The sequence below is a fragment of the Cryptotermes secundus genome, unplaced genomic scaffold (genome assembly GCF_002891405.2).
Source record: "Cryptotermes secundus unplaced genomic scaffold, Csec_1.0 scaffold565, whole genome shotgun sequence".
Lineage (NCBI taxonomy): Eukaryota > Metazoa > Arthropoda > Insecta > Blattodea > Kalotermitidae > Cryptotermes > Cryptotermes secundus.
In genome coordinates this window covers 898531-912612 of record NW_019731581.1, presented here as the reverse complement: position 1 = coordinate 912612, position 14082 = coordinate 898531, and the positions used below count along the sequence as shown (strand labels likewise).

The following is a 14082-nucleotide window of genomic DNA, read 5'->3' as shown; positions in this document are numbered from 1 at the left end:
AACCTTTCAGTTTACAATTAGCAGCATTTAAGTATTATAAATTGCAGAAACAAAACTTTTCACAAAGCCAGATTTTAAAGGAAAGTAGATGGAACAAGTTCATTCTAAATCTTCTTTATGCAAGAGGAAGTGGGTACTTTATTGGGAATTATTTTCATTCAGATTAACCTTTTCATATACCCACTCATCTGAACCTCTTGAAGATGGTAGAGATGAGCAAGACTTAATTAAAATAGTTAAAATGTAATTGTTTTTCCACATGGAAGGCCTCTCTCTCTTCTAATCTGGTGCACTAATCATGCTGATAAGAATGTTGAACCAGAAACTGTTAGATACATAGACTTTTAGGCATGGTATAGGAATCAACTTCACGAAACATTTGGATGAATATGTTCCTATTTAAAAGGTACAAACAAAACAAAAAACAAACTCTGTGGCCTATAGTCCACAAGCAAACTGTATGCATCAAGTGACCGCTGCTTGTCGGTAAAGTTAGTGCCAACTTTAGAGGACAGAGGGTGTCATGTGGTCAATGCAACAGATCCCCACGACCGTTAATTTCGGTTTTCTAGACCGGAGTCGCTATTTCCTTGAAATAGCTCCTCAATTATCATCATGAGGCTGAGTGGACCCCATTCCAGACCCACTACTTCTCAGAAAATATCTGGTAGCGCCGGGAATCGAACCCGGACCTCTGGATCTGTAGCCAGGAACGCTGACCACTAGACCACAGAGGCGGTTAAAAGTTAAATGTATATTTTTTTAAATTAGTATTATTATGTGATTTAGAACTCTTAATTTGAGTCTGAGTTTTATTTTATGACAGATGTGGTCAGTGGATTATGTTCAAGTCCCAAAAGAAGACAAATTAGGAACGAGCCATGATGAAAGTGAGGAGAATGGGGAGGCAGCAGCTTTGAGCAGGAAAGCAATATCTAGTCAACCAGGTGGGAACGCAGCATCTGAAGCTGATTCAGCTCAACGAACCAAACAGCAGAGGGTGGCTGACCTCGTCAAACAGATGAGCATGTCAGCAGAGTTCTCCACAAATGATTCAGGTATGACAGTTCTATACTAGGGCTGCCAGAACCTAAAAATTTCATACCACCAATAACAGAGCAGACTATTGAACCTTATTGCGAGCCAGTTCCATGTCACATCCATTCTGTTACTATCTTCCTGCTGGATCTTCCAGTTTGCCTCTCTTGTTACATTTCTCCATAAAAATTGTCAACATGTTTCACATTTCCCTCATCTAAGGTACTTGTCAAGCCCTGTGTTTTCACTGTGCTGTAAGGTAAGTTGTTTAAATGATAAAAGTTCCTGATTATGTAACATTCTGTATTCACCACTCAATCTCATTTATATCCAGCGACTTTCCCTTGCACCCCATTTTCAGGGACTTATGTCCTTCTGCCAGAGTAAAGGACCATGTTCCTCAGCTGTACAGTATATCCATATTTTAGACTGTATTGTTTTCAGTTTATTTTTAAGCATGTACTAGTTACTGGATTCACACTCCATATTGTCACCATCTCATTGTAGTACTCATCTTCCTCGAATGAAGTCATACCCATATCGTCTTTGCACTGAGAAACGTGTTGAAATTAAATTTTAATGCAGTGAACTCCAATCAAAACTTTAAGCTTTTCTTTTATTGCTAGTGGGGTGGGACTAAGTCCCTTGTACTGCAGCCACTTCTGGCCTATTGTACCAGCCCCAGATGATAGGTGAGGGTGATTGTGGAGCAATTGGTGGAATGAAGATTGGCAGGGGAAGTACTCAGAGAAAACGTGCCCCAGCGCCACTCGTCGACCACAAATCCCACTTGACCAGACCCAGGATCGAACCCAGGCCACCGCAGTGGGAAGCCATTGACTAACTGCTTGAGCTATGGCACGGCCTAAACTTGAAGCTTACTCTGATTTGTTTTGTTCAGAGTAGGTTATAACGGGCTGAATGTGAAGATACAAATGCATACAGAATTTTTCTGGGGAAACTCAAAAGGCTGAGTATGAAGTGGGACGATCACATGATGATGGATTTTAGAGAAATAGGTTGTGAGGATGGAAGGTGTATGGAACCCTTTCAAAATTGTGTCACTTAGTGAACATTGATATTAATAGTGTTGAACTGTCAGGTTTTGCTACCAGAGAGTTAGTTGAATAGTGTTCAGAAGATGGAGAACTTGAGAGAAGCTTGTTGTACTTGTCTTCTTTTCAGGACTTCTGAATAAGAGTGGCTCAGAGAGCAGTCTATCAGAAGAAGATGAATTGAAACAAGGGGACAGTGGAAGTAAAGAGGCACAGACGCAGGGAGAGGAGAAAGAATCATGCAGTGATGAAGAAAAAAAGAGTAAAGAAAATACTGATGCTGAAGGGGAACAATCTACAAATACAGGTACAACTATGAAAACACATTCAGGCAGAAGAATCAGTAGCACAGTCACAAACTCAGAACATGAACTTCACTATCCTGAGCTAATTCAGTTTCCATCCACAGCTGCATTGTCCCATTTCCCTAAGATTCATCATAATATTATCCTGTTGTCTTTTTTTTTCAACTGTAATTTTTTTTACATTTATCTGTATTCCTTGTTCATAATAAATATCCTATCCATCACTTTCTGCCCGAGTTTATCATTATAATATCGCTGTCCGAAGAAAACAGATTCCAGAGCTCTCTGTGATATAATTGTCTCTCTTTTTAAAATAATATGTTGCATCCATTTACACCAGAAAGAAATATATTTGAGTTTTCTTTCTGTGTGGTGAACATATTGAGCACCATGTATTAAGATTTTTCTTTTGTATGCTTATGAAAGTTGAAGGCTTCCTTTGAATAGGTGGGGATGTGAAACAGATTTAATAAAAAATCACACATTTATTTTTGAGCATCTCACCCAACTGATAATGCCAAAGCCTGCCATTGTTCCCTCACTTAAGCCTTCATTCCAATGTAAATTACCAATATCTGTTTCTATAAATAAACTTTAATATTGCCTTTGTATATTCATGGCCAGGAGTCTATCCTACCAAAATTGTATATGTATTTCTTATTTCCCCCCTGTTGTAGCAACTATTTCATTTCTTCATAACCACCTTAACAATAGTGAGAACTGAGTTTAATATATGAATGTAAATAGTGTTTTACTTGCAGAGGATTTTGGTCACAGTTGTGTGTGTTATGTCTGTACAGAAAGCATAGAGACAGTGGCCAGTTGTGAACAACTGCACCATGCTGGGAAGGGTGACCTTCATCGCCAACAAGCAGTCAGAGTGTCTAGTACCGAAACCCAGGATTCCCCTCAGCAGAGTCCTGTGATAATGCGTCGCAAGTCTTCTGCACGAGCCAACCCTGCTTTCAGAAAGAGTGAAGGCAGCCGGCTTCTGGTTGGGTCAGTGGAAGGTCATCAGCGTAGTCGGGCCGAGAGCGAAGGTGGACAAGGTAAGGTGGTTGCATTGCATACAAAAGAAAAAGGATTTTCATGAAATATTATTTTTATTATCAGTTAATTTTACTATATTATATGCTTAGCCTTTTTGCTCCCTCTTTTTCCATATGTCCTGTGCATGTAAATGGTTAATACAAGCTACTTGCATGCCATAACTTTCAAGCAGAATGTATGTAATAATTAAGTATATAGTAGTGACATAATTAGAAAACATTAATTTTTATTGTAATCATTAACCTCAATTGTTTCCCCTTTCCCAGTGCCTAAGGATTTGATGGGTACCATTTGCCCATCTTTATCTTTGTTTTCTAATTCTGTTCCCATAGCATACCCAGATTACTCCATTATTTTTTGTTTTCATTTTCTTTTTGGAAGGTAGAGATATCTGAAAATGTATCTAGACCCATAAATACACAGTATGACTTTTTGTGAAGCTAGTAGTTGCCTAATGACCGCCTCTGTGGTCTAATGGTCAGACTTCCTGGCTGCAGATCCAGAGGCCCAGGTTTGATTCCCAGTGCTGTCAGATTTTCTGAGAAGTAGTGTGTCTGGAACAAGGTCCACTCAGCCTCATCAGGATAATTGAGGAGCTACTTGAATAGAAAAGTAGTGTCTCCAGTCTAGAAAACCGAGATTAACGGGAATCCGTTGCACTGAGAACGCGGCACACTGTATCTGCAAAATTTGAGAGTAACTTCCCCGACAAGTGGAGCTCGGTATAGTTCGCTTGCGGACTATAGGCCACGGAGTTCATGTTCAGTTCAGAGTTATCAGTATCTACAGAGGTTATTCTGGTTAATTAGTGCTGGCTCCAGATATAATTCTTCATATTTATTTCTGAATACACACACATACACACATAAAACCATTAAAACTGGTCTCTCTGGCTTTTCAATGAAGATCCTTGGTGTCCCCTTTTGGGTTGATATTTGTGAAGTATTCCAGGATGTGGGAATTCTCCACATTTTTTAGATGTTCCAGTGCTCTTTATCTGTTGGATTTGAGGTTCTATTGCAGGTGACTGAAGAGCAGAGTCGTGTGAGTCGTGATGCCATGTAGTTTGGAGAGAGCGGGACATTTCAGGGGAACCAGTGGCGTGCCGTGCATGGAAGCAAGGGAAGCATTGCTTCCGTAGTTAAGAAACGAAAAGAAAAGAAGTCATATACAAATAATTCAATTTGAATAATAAGGATTTTAATATTGTCATTTAGCACGTGTTCCTGCTCAAGGCCACATGCCTCCTCCTTTCCCCTTCCCTTGCTTGGTGAGACGGACAAAGTTTCCTTTGTTATTCTCCGTTAAAGTTCATCGCACACGAACTGGGCAAGGAAGCAACTTTCTGTTTGCAGGCTAATGCCTGTGATATGGAAGCGAAGGCCTGTGTTCTGTGTGTTAACTTTTTATGTGTGATTTCAGTCTTGTTGGGTGTTATAGGTAACCTTAAGTTTTATTAAAATATTGTAAGTGTATATTTAGATGGCGTAAGATTGTATTTGTGATCGTATTTTGACGCATTAGAAAGATCTGCGTTTAAGGGAAGCAAATCTCTTACTGCGGTACACGGGCAGGGGCGTGATTAGACTACACGCACAGGCAACAGCTAAAATGAATGCTGGCAGACAACGCGACTGCGACTGTGCAATCGAAAGCCTTTTAAAATGGAGGTTTAATAGCGGGGACTTTTCTGAAAAAAAAAAAAATTATAGAAAGAGGACGACCGACATGAGAGGTGCCAGAACTTAAAGCACAAACCAAATTTAATTTGGAATAGTATTCTAAAACAGAGTGGCTATCCGGTTGCCGTAATATAGGAAAATTGTTTTGTTGGCCATGCCTATTGTTTCTCAAGGAAAAAATGTATGGAACAAGACTGGGTTTGGTGATACCAACAAACTTCATAAAGCATTGAAATGACATGAGAACTCTCAGACTCACATTATTTCAACAATGCAACTTGTTATGTTCGGGAAATCTCAAATTGACTGTCAACTTGACAGTCAAAAGCGCCTGACGATACTACCTAGAGAAATAATGAAACGCTTGATTGATGTCATCTGCCATTTAGGAAAGTGGCAACTTGGCCTTCGTGGTCATGACAAAAGCGTGGATTCTATCGACCGAGGTAATTATGTGGAATTAGTTCACGTGTTGAGGAAATATGGTCATAAACTCAATGTTCACCTTGAGAACAGTACGGTATTTACAGGCTTATCGAACAGAATACAAAATGACCTTACTGACTCAATAAGTGACGTAAATTTTGGTGAGTTGATTGCTATCAGTTCGATTATTAGGTACCACTGCTTCCCTTACCTAAAATAGTACTGCACACCACTGAGGGGAACCTATTAATTGGCTCCATTATCAGGGTTGAAGAGTAAGTCAAGCAGTAACCAGCAGAAGTGTATGGCAGGTGCCTACTTCTTCTGGTTTTTTGCTTGACTCACTCTTTGACTCTGAAGATGGAGGTGATGTACTATTCCTCCACAGCATTGGTGCTGTCCCCAAACTGAAACATGTTACAACTTACAAGACCGTCCTCTCCACTCTTATTCATTGTGCTGTTATTTTGCAACCATTTTGTGTATTTCTATATTTATCACTCTGTTGCGCCTTATTCTAAACTGTGAGCTGTGTGTTTGAAGCTGTACACAAATTCCCACAGCACTGAAGCCACTGGTAAAGCTCTCTCAGAGCTGTGTGCCATTAGCAATGCCTGGTTCCATGTTCTAGGGACTGGAAGCATTGAGAGTGATGGGGTCTGTGCAGGGGCAGTGCAGGAAGATGGCACTGGGGGCAGAATGAGGCCTAGTAAGAGTGATACAAGCCTCACAGATTCATTTGTGATGGTCGGAGAAAGTGATGTGAGTGACATGCCCTCCATGTTGAAAAAGGATGAGGGACAACGGAGAAGACGGAATCCACAAAACATACTCAGGGAAGGTGAGTAGGACTTGAATTAGTATTTACATTCATAAATGGAACCCATTGTTGTTCTTCCTGACATTAAGTTTAACTGACCTGTTCGGAGTATCACAGAATATAACCTTTTCAGGAGCCTTTGTAAGCCTCTTCTCTTCCCTTTTACGGAATATTTCTACAGTTTTGGGGGAAGATTCCATTAGAACTCGTTCCTTCAGTGTGCTCCATCTGATTTCCTTTATAATGTTCCTTAGAACTCTGTTAGTTTTAAACTTTGTGAGTATGCCCTCATTTATTAATATGCCTTTTGCTAGATTCATTCTGCTATGATGATTTACAAAACATGCATCACAGAGATGCCTTGATACTTTGGAATATTAATTAGCTGCCTGACCTTCTGAAGCATACTTGCTTTGCACAATGCCCTTGTTACTGGAGAAAACACTCAGCATCACTTTGAATTTGTAGCACTTGTACATTGCTTTCTTCTTCTTCTTCTTTTTCTTCTTCTGCTCCTCCTCCTCCTCTTCCTTCTTCTTCTTCTTCTTCTTCTTCTTGGGTTGAGGTGAGGAAGGGACTTTCCATTCTGATGATTACTGGTTGATTTCGGATCATACCTGTAAACACTTTATGATAATGAGTTGATCCTTCCTTAAGAGAGCTACCACATCAAAAGTGTATTCAGGAGAGAGAACTGTGGAATTCTTGAAATTGCTGTTCAGCGCTCCTTGCTTTAAGGTTTCCCCTCATTTAGTCATCAGTTTCTATGACAGTTCTCTCACTGTCAGCTTTTGTCCATGTGTGGTTTTCTTCACTGTACTGCATATAGCTGAGAGGCCCCAGAGATTTGGCTGATAGAAATGCATGGATCTTGTCGCTTACTATCTTGGCTTCCTCTATACTTGGCAGGCTTCAAGTGGCAGCGTCAGCTGGTCTTTCGTAGCAAGCTGACCATGCATACAGCATATGATCGGAAGGATAATGCAGAACCAGCCTCCATAACAGCTCTAGCTGTGTCCAAGTAAGTTATAATTCTAAAATTAATACATATGAGTGCACCACACAGAAACATGTTTGGGAAATGTTAATTTAACCCCTCGAAAGATATGGGTGAACCAACTGTGTTTGTAGCATGGGCGCCTCACAGATTTGGTTGAAACTACTTTCTGTTACATTTATAAAATTATACCCTGTCTCTGCTGTTGATATATGTAATAATATGTATATATGTAATAAATATTTGCAGTGTACTTGGCTTCAGAGTGTTTCATTAGTTCTTTTGTACTGTACAAACACAGATAAGAGCACATGCAGGTAAGGAGATATAATTCATAATGAATCCTTTAGGAAACGTTTTTCTCCAGTATATCAAAACATGTTAAACTTCTGAGATTTCAGATGGTTTGTTTGGGTTTTTAATTATATGTGTAAAATAGAGAACAGTTGTTTAAATCTGTCAGGCTGAATTGTAGATATTTTAAAACATAGCACAGCACAGTAAGTTTACCACCTGAAAGTTGGAACTGGTTTACTTTGCAGAGACCATCGTACAGTATATGTTGGAGATACACGGGGGCGTGTGTTTTCATGGAGTGTATCTGATCAACCAGGCCGAGCCGTTGCTGACCACTGGCTCAAGGATGAGGGTGCAGATACATGTGTAGACTGTGGGGTGCGCTTCACCCTTTATGAGAGACGACATCACTGCCGAAATTGTGGTCAAGTTTTCTGTTCAAAGTAAGAGCTTTATTTATTTTATTTTATTTTATTTTTTGGTCCTGACCAGAACAGTTATTGCCAGAGCTTGACAGCATTCTTAAATGATCACAAAATGAAGTTGTTCCTTCCAGTGTTGTGTTTGAGCATCATGTTGTGGACTGTATTTTGATAATGCTGTGTTATGGTGTCTCCACACAACACAGTGTTGTTCTCAGGTTTATGAAGTTACATACATGTGTAGTATATGTTAAATGTACATCACTGGCAACTTATTTAAACCTTGAGTAAGGTCAAGTGACTATTTCGACGTCCCCATGTACAAAATCCTTCGCTTCATTTGAAGCGCAGGATTGCTGAGGGGATAATCGAAAGGGGAAGCACAATACATCACTGTGGTCACGGTGCAAGGGGCAAGAAGGCCCACCCCTTATACATACATACATTCATTCATTCATTCAAAGTCATCTTCAAGCCTCATGTGTTCCTATGTGCAATCACTGTTATATATTTTAAGATTAGAAATCTGAAACAGTAGAAACTCATTTCATTATGGTCAAGGGACAAAATCTAAAATTAGTAACGGTTGGTACATGAAATTTGTTACATAAATTTGCTTAATCACCTTTGAACATGTGTACATCTTTTCTGAAGCTAGACTGTATGTGATCATTATTTTATGCAACAACATTTTTGCAATGCAATCATCTACGTTTTGTTCATGTTAAGATACTCTTTAAATTGTTGTCATCATTGAGAGTCTCGAGGAATTTACATCGTTAGAAAAAGTGACACCGTTTTAATGAAATGCCATGATTTAATTCAAGCTGTGAGCTTATCTGGGGAGGACTTAAATCCAGAATGCTAAAGAGCATTTTTTGTGTATGTGTGTGCCCTTTTTTGTTCCTCTTCAGGTTGAACATTTGAAATTTCTGAAGTGGGCAAAATTCGTACATGGCAACCTGCATCAGAATGACTTCCATTGTATGTTGTGTATGTGTCAAATAAATGAAAATTCAGCACTGCTATGGGTACTTTTCCTTCTTGTATTTGTTGTGTATGGCAGAAAATTTCTCCTGAAGAAGAAAAAGAAGAAGAAGAATCTTCTTTCCATGTATACTTTGCACTCAGTTATGTCTGCCTCTTTTAAGTTCTTCTCAGAAGTGGTTTATACTGAAACCAATAGACACATGTGAAACATAGATGTGCTGAAAGTTTGTAATATTTGTTCAAAATATTTTGTTACAGTATACATTTAATAAAATATGAGGGTAGAAGACTGCAGTGTACTATGTCTGCTGTTGGATAGCCATGTCAATAACGGATTTATATGTGAAATAAATAAACATCAAGACAGACTAAACTTTTAACATAAAACATCACTTTGCAGGTGCAGTCGCTTTGAGTCAGAAATCTCTCGCTTGCGCATCCTGAAGCCAGTCCGTGTCTGTCAGGGATGCTATGCCATTCTAAAGACGCAACACCACCCTGGTGACTTTACGGGAACATAGTCCAGTCCAGTAAGCAATATTTCCCCCACTGTATTTATTGTGTATATGCACAGGCGTGTGGTGTGTTTGTTTTCTACAAGTGCAGTGTTGGTAGATTTATCTCAACCAAGTCATCTAAAGTTTTTATTTTCCTTTTATGAAGGAAGGACTTTTGAGAAAGAGATGTATATGATCACATATTGTTATAGATACTTTACTTTTGATCTGAAATTTGTGTCAGGCATATGTGAACTGCTTACATTGTTACAGTCAGTCTGTATGTGCAGGAATCAGGCTGTCAGAGAGACCATATTACTAACCCAAATGATAGATGTATAGAAGTAATTATGAAAAAGGGTTCATGTAGCAGCATACTTTATATTTATTCTCATGAGTTAATCATAAGCAAATGGAATATAAGTAACTGAAAACTCCCTGGTGCTGGATAGTTCCAAGGAGTAGGAAGTAATTTGTTATAGAACCCAAAAGTTCTCTCTCACTACATAAGATTGTGCATTGTCTCTAGTCTACATCAGTTCATTTCTTCGATATACTTTTTAATAATCTCCTCTCTTTGCCTTGCTGTCCATCGCAGTCTCTTTTTGCAAGGTTCTTTAAAATTATGTTTGTGTATGTGGATCTGACACTTTGAAAATCATATAATTTTTTACTTTTTAATATAACATGAGAACTTCGTTTTTCAGGAAATTCCTCTTACAGCATATGGTCTGTGTTATGTTCTTGTACTTCTGAAATGAGCAAGAACATCTACTGTAATTCTGAAGAGTATTATTATCAAAATTTGTTAAATTTATGTTTAATTTGTAGCTTTCAGTCAGTTTATAATCTGTGAATTTCCTTTCACCACATAATCCATCAGAAAATCTATATGGGAAAGTCACAGGGAAGAGAGGTTGGTGTTTGACTGAACACTCACCAAATTTTGCACAGAAATTGAACTTCATTAGTTATGTGAAGTATTGTACCAGCTTGTTAAAACAAAACAGTTTTGATCCTTGTAGTAGTGCAAAGTAAGTTGAAACAAATGTCAAAACTTATTGTCATTAAGGAAAATAGGACTGAATATTGTGATGGCTCTTTGAGTGCATGCAGTGATCTGATGATTCACTGTAACATTTTGTTTATTAACACCAAGATCCTGTACATACCATATAAATTCCCAGAAACCCTGTGCTGGAGGGATGCTGGAATGTTAGGGAGGTACAGAAAGAAATTGTAACTCTGTTTCTGTTAGATGTAAATATGAATTTGTCATCTGTATATGAAATGATCACACTGACAGTAAAAGATAGGTTACTTATGCAAGTTTTGAGGCTCTCATTACAGTCAATATGGAGAATGTGAGGCCTTGTGGTCTGATAGGTGTTTGCTGTCATTTTGAAGAAACTTTTTGCCACCATCTTGAGAGGCAGAGATTATGTCAGGTGTGCAGGGGACATCAGTGCTGTAAATGTTTCATCTCTACCTTGATTCCACTGGTCACAGGTACACATAATGACACTTGATACTTGTAACAAATATTTTTAGTTCACCTTCAGAAGTTATTAATAAAAATAATTTATAGTTGAGTGGTAATTTTCAAAAGACACTCTTCTGAACAGTATCAAGGTGATGAAAACAATTTCTTGCTCATGAATGAAAACCAAAACGCATGTGAAATAAATTAATTCAAAGTTTGTTTCAAGATGGCAGATCCTTATTTTATCATTAGCTAATGAACTTTGCAGGAACCTGGGCTGTTACCCAGTGAAAAGTTAATTTCAGTAATGCACATAGTTCTTTTTGTATAAATTTACAAATATCAGGTTGGTAATATTATTACCTGTGGTGTTCTGGTATTACTGCCAAATGGGAGGAGTTAGAAGAAGCAGAGCATGCCACTTGGCTGTGAACAGATTCCTGATATCGAAGAAATGTGAAGGTCACAATGATTGCAAGGCAGAAGGTCATAGAATAGCTACAGATATCAAGGAACAGTTATCCTTGCCTTACTGCTATTAGAACATATGAGGACTAAATGATTGTGTGAGTTAACGCAAGGTTCTTAGCCTTCTAAGGGTAGAATTATCCTGAAATGATGGATTTTGAAAAGACATATGAGTACTGTTTTAATTTTGTTGCTTCTTGTAATAAGATCCAACCAAAAATGCAGTGAGGTTTTCCTGTCAAAATTTCATGTCTTTTTCTTATTTTCTCTGGGTCCTCTGTCTGAATTTTAATATTTTTTTATGTATTTACATCCTGATGCATCCAAAAGCATCATCATCACACAATGGTTATGAAAATGTTCATATTATCAGTATCCAAACGATTTTATGCAACTTAAAACTTGGGCTCAGTGTTTCAGCAAAGTATCTTAAACATACAGAGAAGCTATTGAAGGCTGTAAAACAGGACCAGAAAACATAAAATTAGTTCGGCAGCTGAGTGTGTATTGTCAGAAATTAATAGAATACATATAGAATTTTTTAATTTTCCTTCTGTGATCACTTGAAATACTCTATAGAAAAGATCTGAACTAATTATGCAGGATTTTTAGACAAACTAGTGTCATCAAAATGAAGAGTGACTTTTTAGATATTTGAAGTAGTGATTTCTTCAAATAAGGGAATAAATTTTAGACTAGAATCCTAGCGGTAACAATCCAGTTAGCAATGATGAAATGCTTTGTTTCATTAGCTAACTATGAACTTTGAGATTTAACTTATTTGTACTGCTTTTGAAATATCTGTAGATATGTGTATGTGTGTGTCTGTGTGCGCATGTGTGCGTGATGCTGTGTGGTGTACTTCTATGGTAATAGGGTATGCATTTAATTTGAACCCCTGTTTCCTGACAAAAATACGATAGAGAACAAAAATTACACGTAAATGAATATATACAATCAGTTAGGTGTTTACGTTAATAAGAGTCCTGTGTGGGTTCTAAAGAGTTTCCATTTATATGTCACAAGACTAACTGTGGTGGAACAGTAGAGAGGAGACAGACTGCTATATAGATGGTTGTGTCATGCAGGTAACCCAGTGTCTTAACCTTCTAACCAACTATAGGATATTCACTATAGCAGACAGATCTTTAATAATATTTGATGCTAGAAGTTGACAGAATTTAATAGACCTTTTTCTTTTGATGCCACTCTTTGTTAAAATTGCCATAATTTTATAATAGTTTAAGATATTGAAATTCAACAAAAGGAATGTAAAGGTTTATGAACCCTTAAGCTTTTGCATGTTTTACAATATTTAACAGTTATGTGAAATTTAAGTTTCAGAAAATGTGAAATATATAGTGGAAATGAATGGATTATAAAGATGTTTTACCTCTATGGACTTTGAACTGGCAACATGGCAGTGATGGAATACATTGCAGCTTATTTTGGACAAGTTTGTTTGTTTCAGTTGCTGTATTCTGAATTCATCTTAATTGACAAGACACAAATATCCACTTCAAATACACATCTGCTTGAATCATAGTTTATCACGCAAACTTCTGGACTAAAAGTATTATACATCAAAATGCTCCAAAGCATTTTACACAAATGTTCAGTAGTTCAGCTTGTGGTACAGTTTGAGACATTAGTAAACAGAATCATATATCACATTCTTCACTCTAGTGAAGTTATATTGAGATTTTTCCTGAATCGGAATGGAGAGGACATCTTTGAGAGCAACTCATGATAGAAGAGTGAATTTTTCTTTTCACCTTCAGCTTTCTCATTGCTTTTCGAAGCATAGGGGTGACCTGTAATAGCATTCACACTTTGTTTCTCTAGATAACATTATATGTCATGTATATACCCTTGCTGTCACAAAGCTTATACAGTTTTATTCCAAGTCTGTTTTGCTTTTCTTGAAACAAACTGCAGAAAACTCCACTCTTCCCATGAATTTCACAATTCATCCAGTGCCAAGTTCTTGATAACGTAATACAAAATGGAATAAACATTATTCATTACTGAGATATTCAAAAACATCTCTAAGCTCACATGCATTGTCATAATTTGAGCTTGTTATATCTGCTGGATGTTCATTAGTTTTGAAATGAAGAAAACTCATTATGAATAGAAATCAGTAATGTTCATGACTTTTGAGTAGAATGGAATATAGTACAGTTTGTTAGCAGACCAGTATGCCAGTGTGGTGTTTCAGTCATCATGACCCATGGGAATTATCAGAATATTGTATATAAATATATTGTTGCATTAATGCATCTTTTGTACACACACATTTCCGTTAAAATAATAAATACTCTGAAGCAAATATCTTTTAAATGAATGGATGGTGACCATAATGGAAATAACATTAAGATGTTAATTCGTTTTAATTAGGAAATACCACGTTTTACATTATATATAACTTTGACATACAGTGCCACAATTTTAGCAAGAACATAAGGCTTTACGTAGCACGTAAAAGAACCTCATATCTCCAAAGGAGGACACTGAGCCAAATTACGGACGTTTCCCGCCCAACAGCAGTC

General features: G+C 37.6%; 1 protein-coding gene across 1 annotated transcript in view; it reads left to right on the top strand.

Annotated features, from left to right (window-relative positions):
* LOC111867207 (WD repeat and FYVE domain-containing protein 3) overlaps positions 1 to 14082 on the top strand; it is an 88845-nt gene extending 74763 nt beyond the window's left edge. Inside the window, exons 44-50 of the mRNA XM_023856836.2 lie at positions 827 to 1058; positions 2224 to 2400; positions 3199 to 3447; positions 6188 to 6397; positions 7286 to 7397; positions 7916 to 8113; positions 9483 to 14082. Of these exons, the coding sequence (XP_023712604.1) occupies positions 827 to 1058; positions 2224 to 2400; positions 3199 to 3447; positions 6188 to 6397; positions 7286 to 7397; positions 7916 to 8113; positions 9483 to 9603 (1299 nt within the window). The 3' untranslated portion in view covers positions 9604 to 14082. The remainder of the gene's footprint in view (positions 1 to 826; positions 1059 to 2223; positions 2401 to 3198; positions 3448 to 6187; positions 6398 to 7285; positions 7398 to 7915; positions 8114 to 9482) is intronic.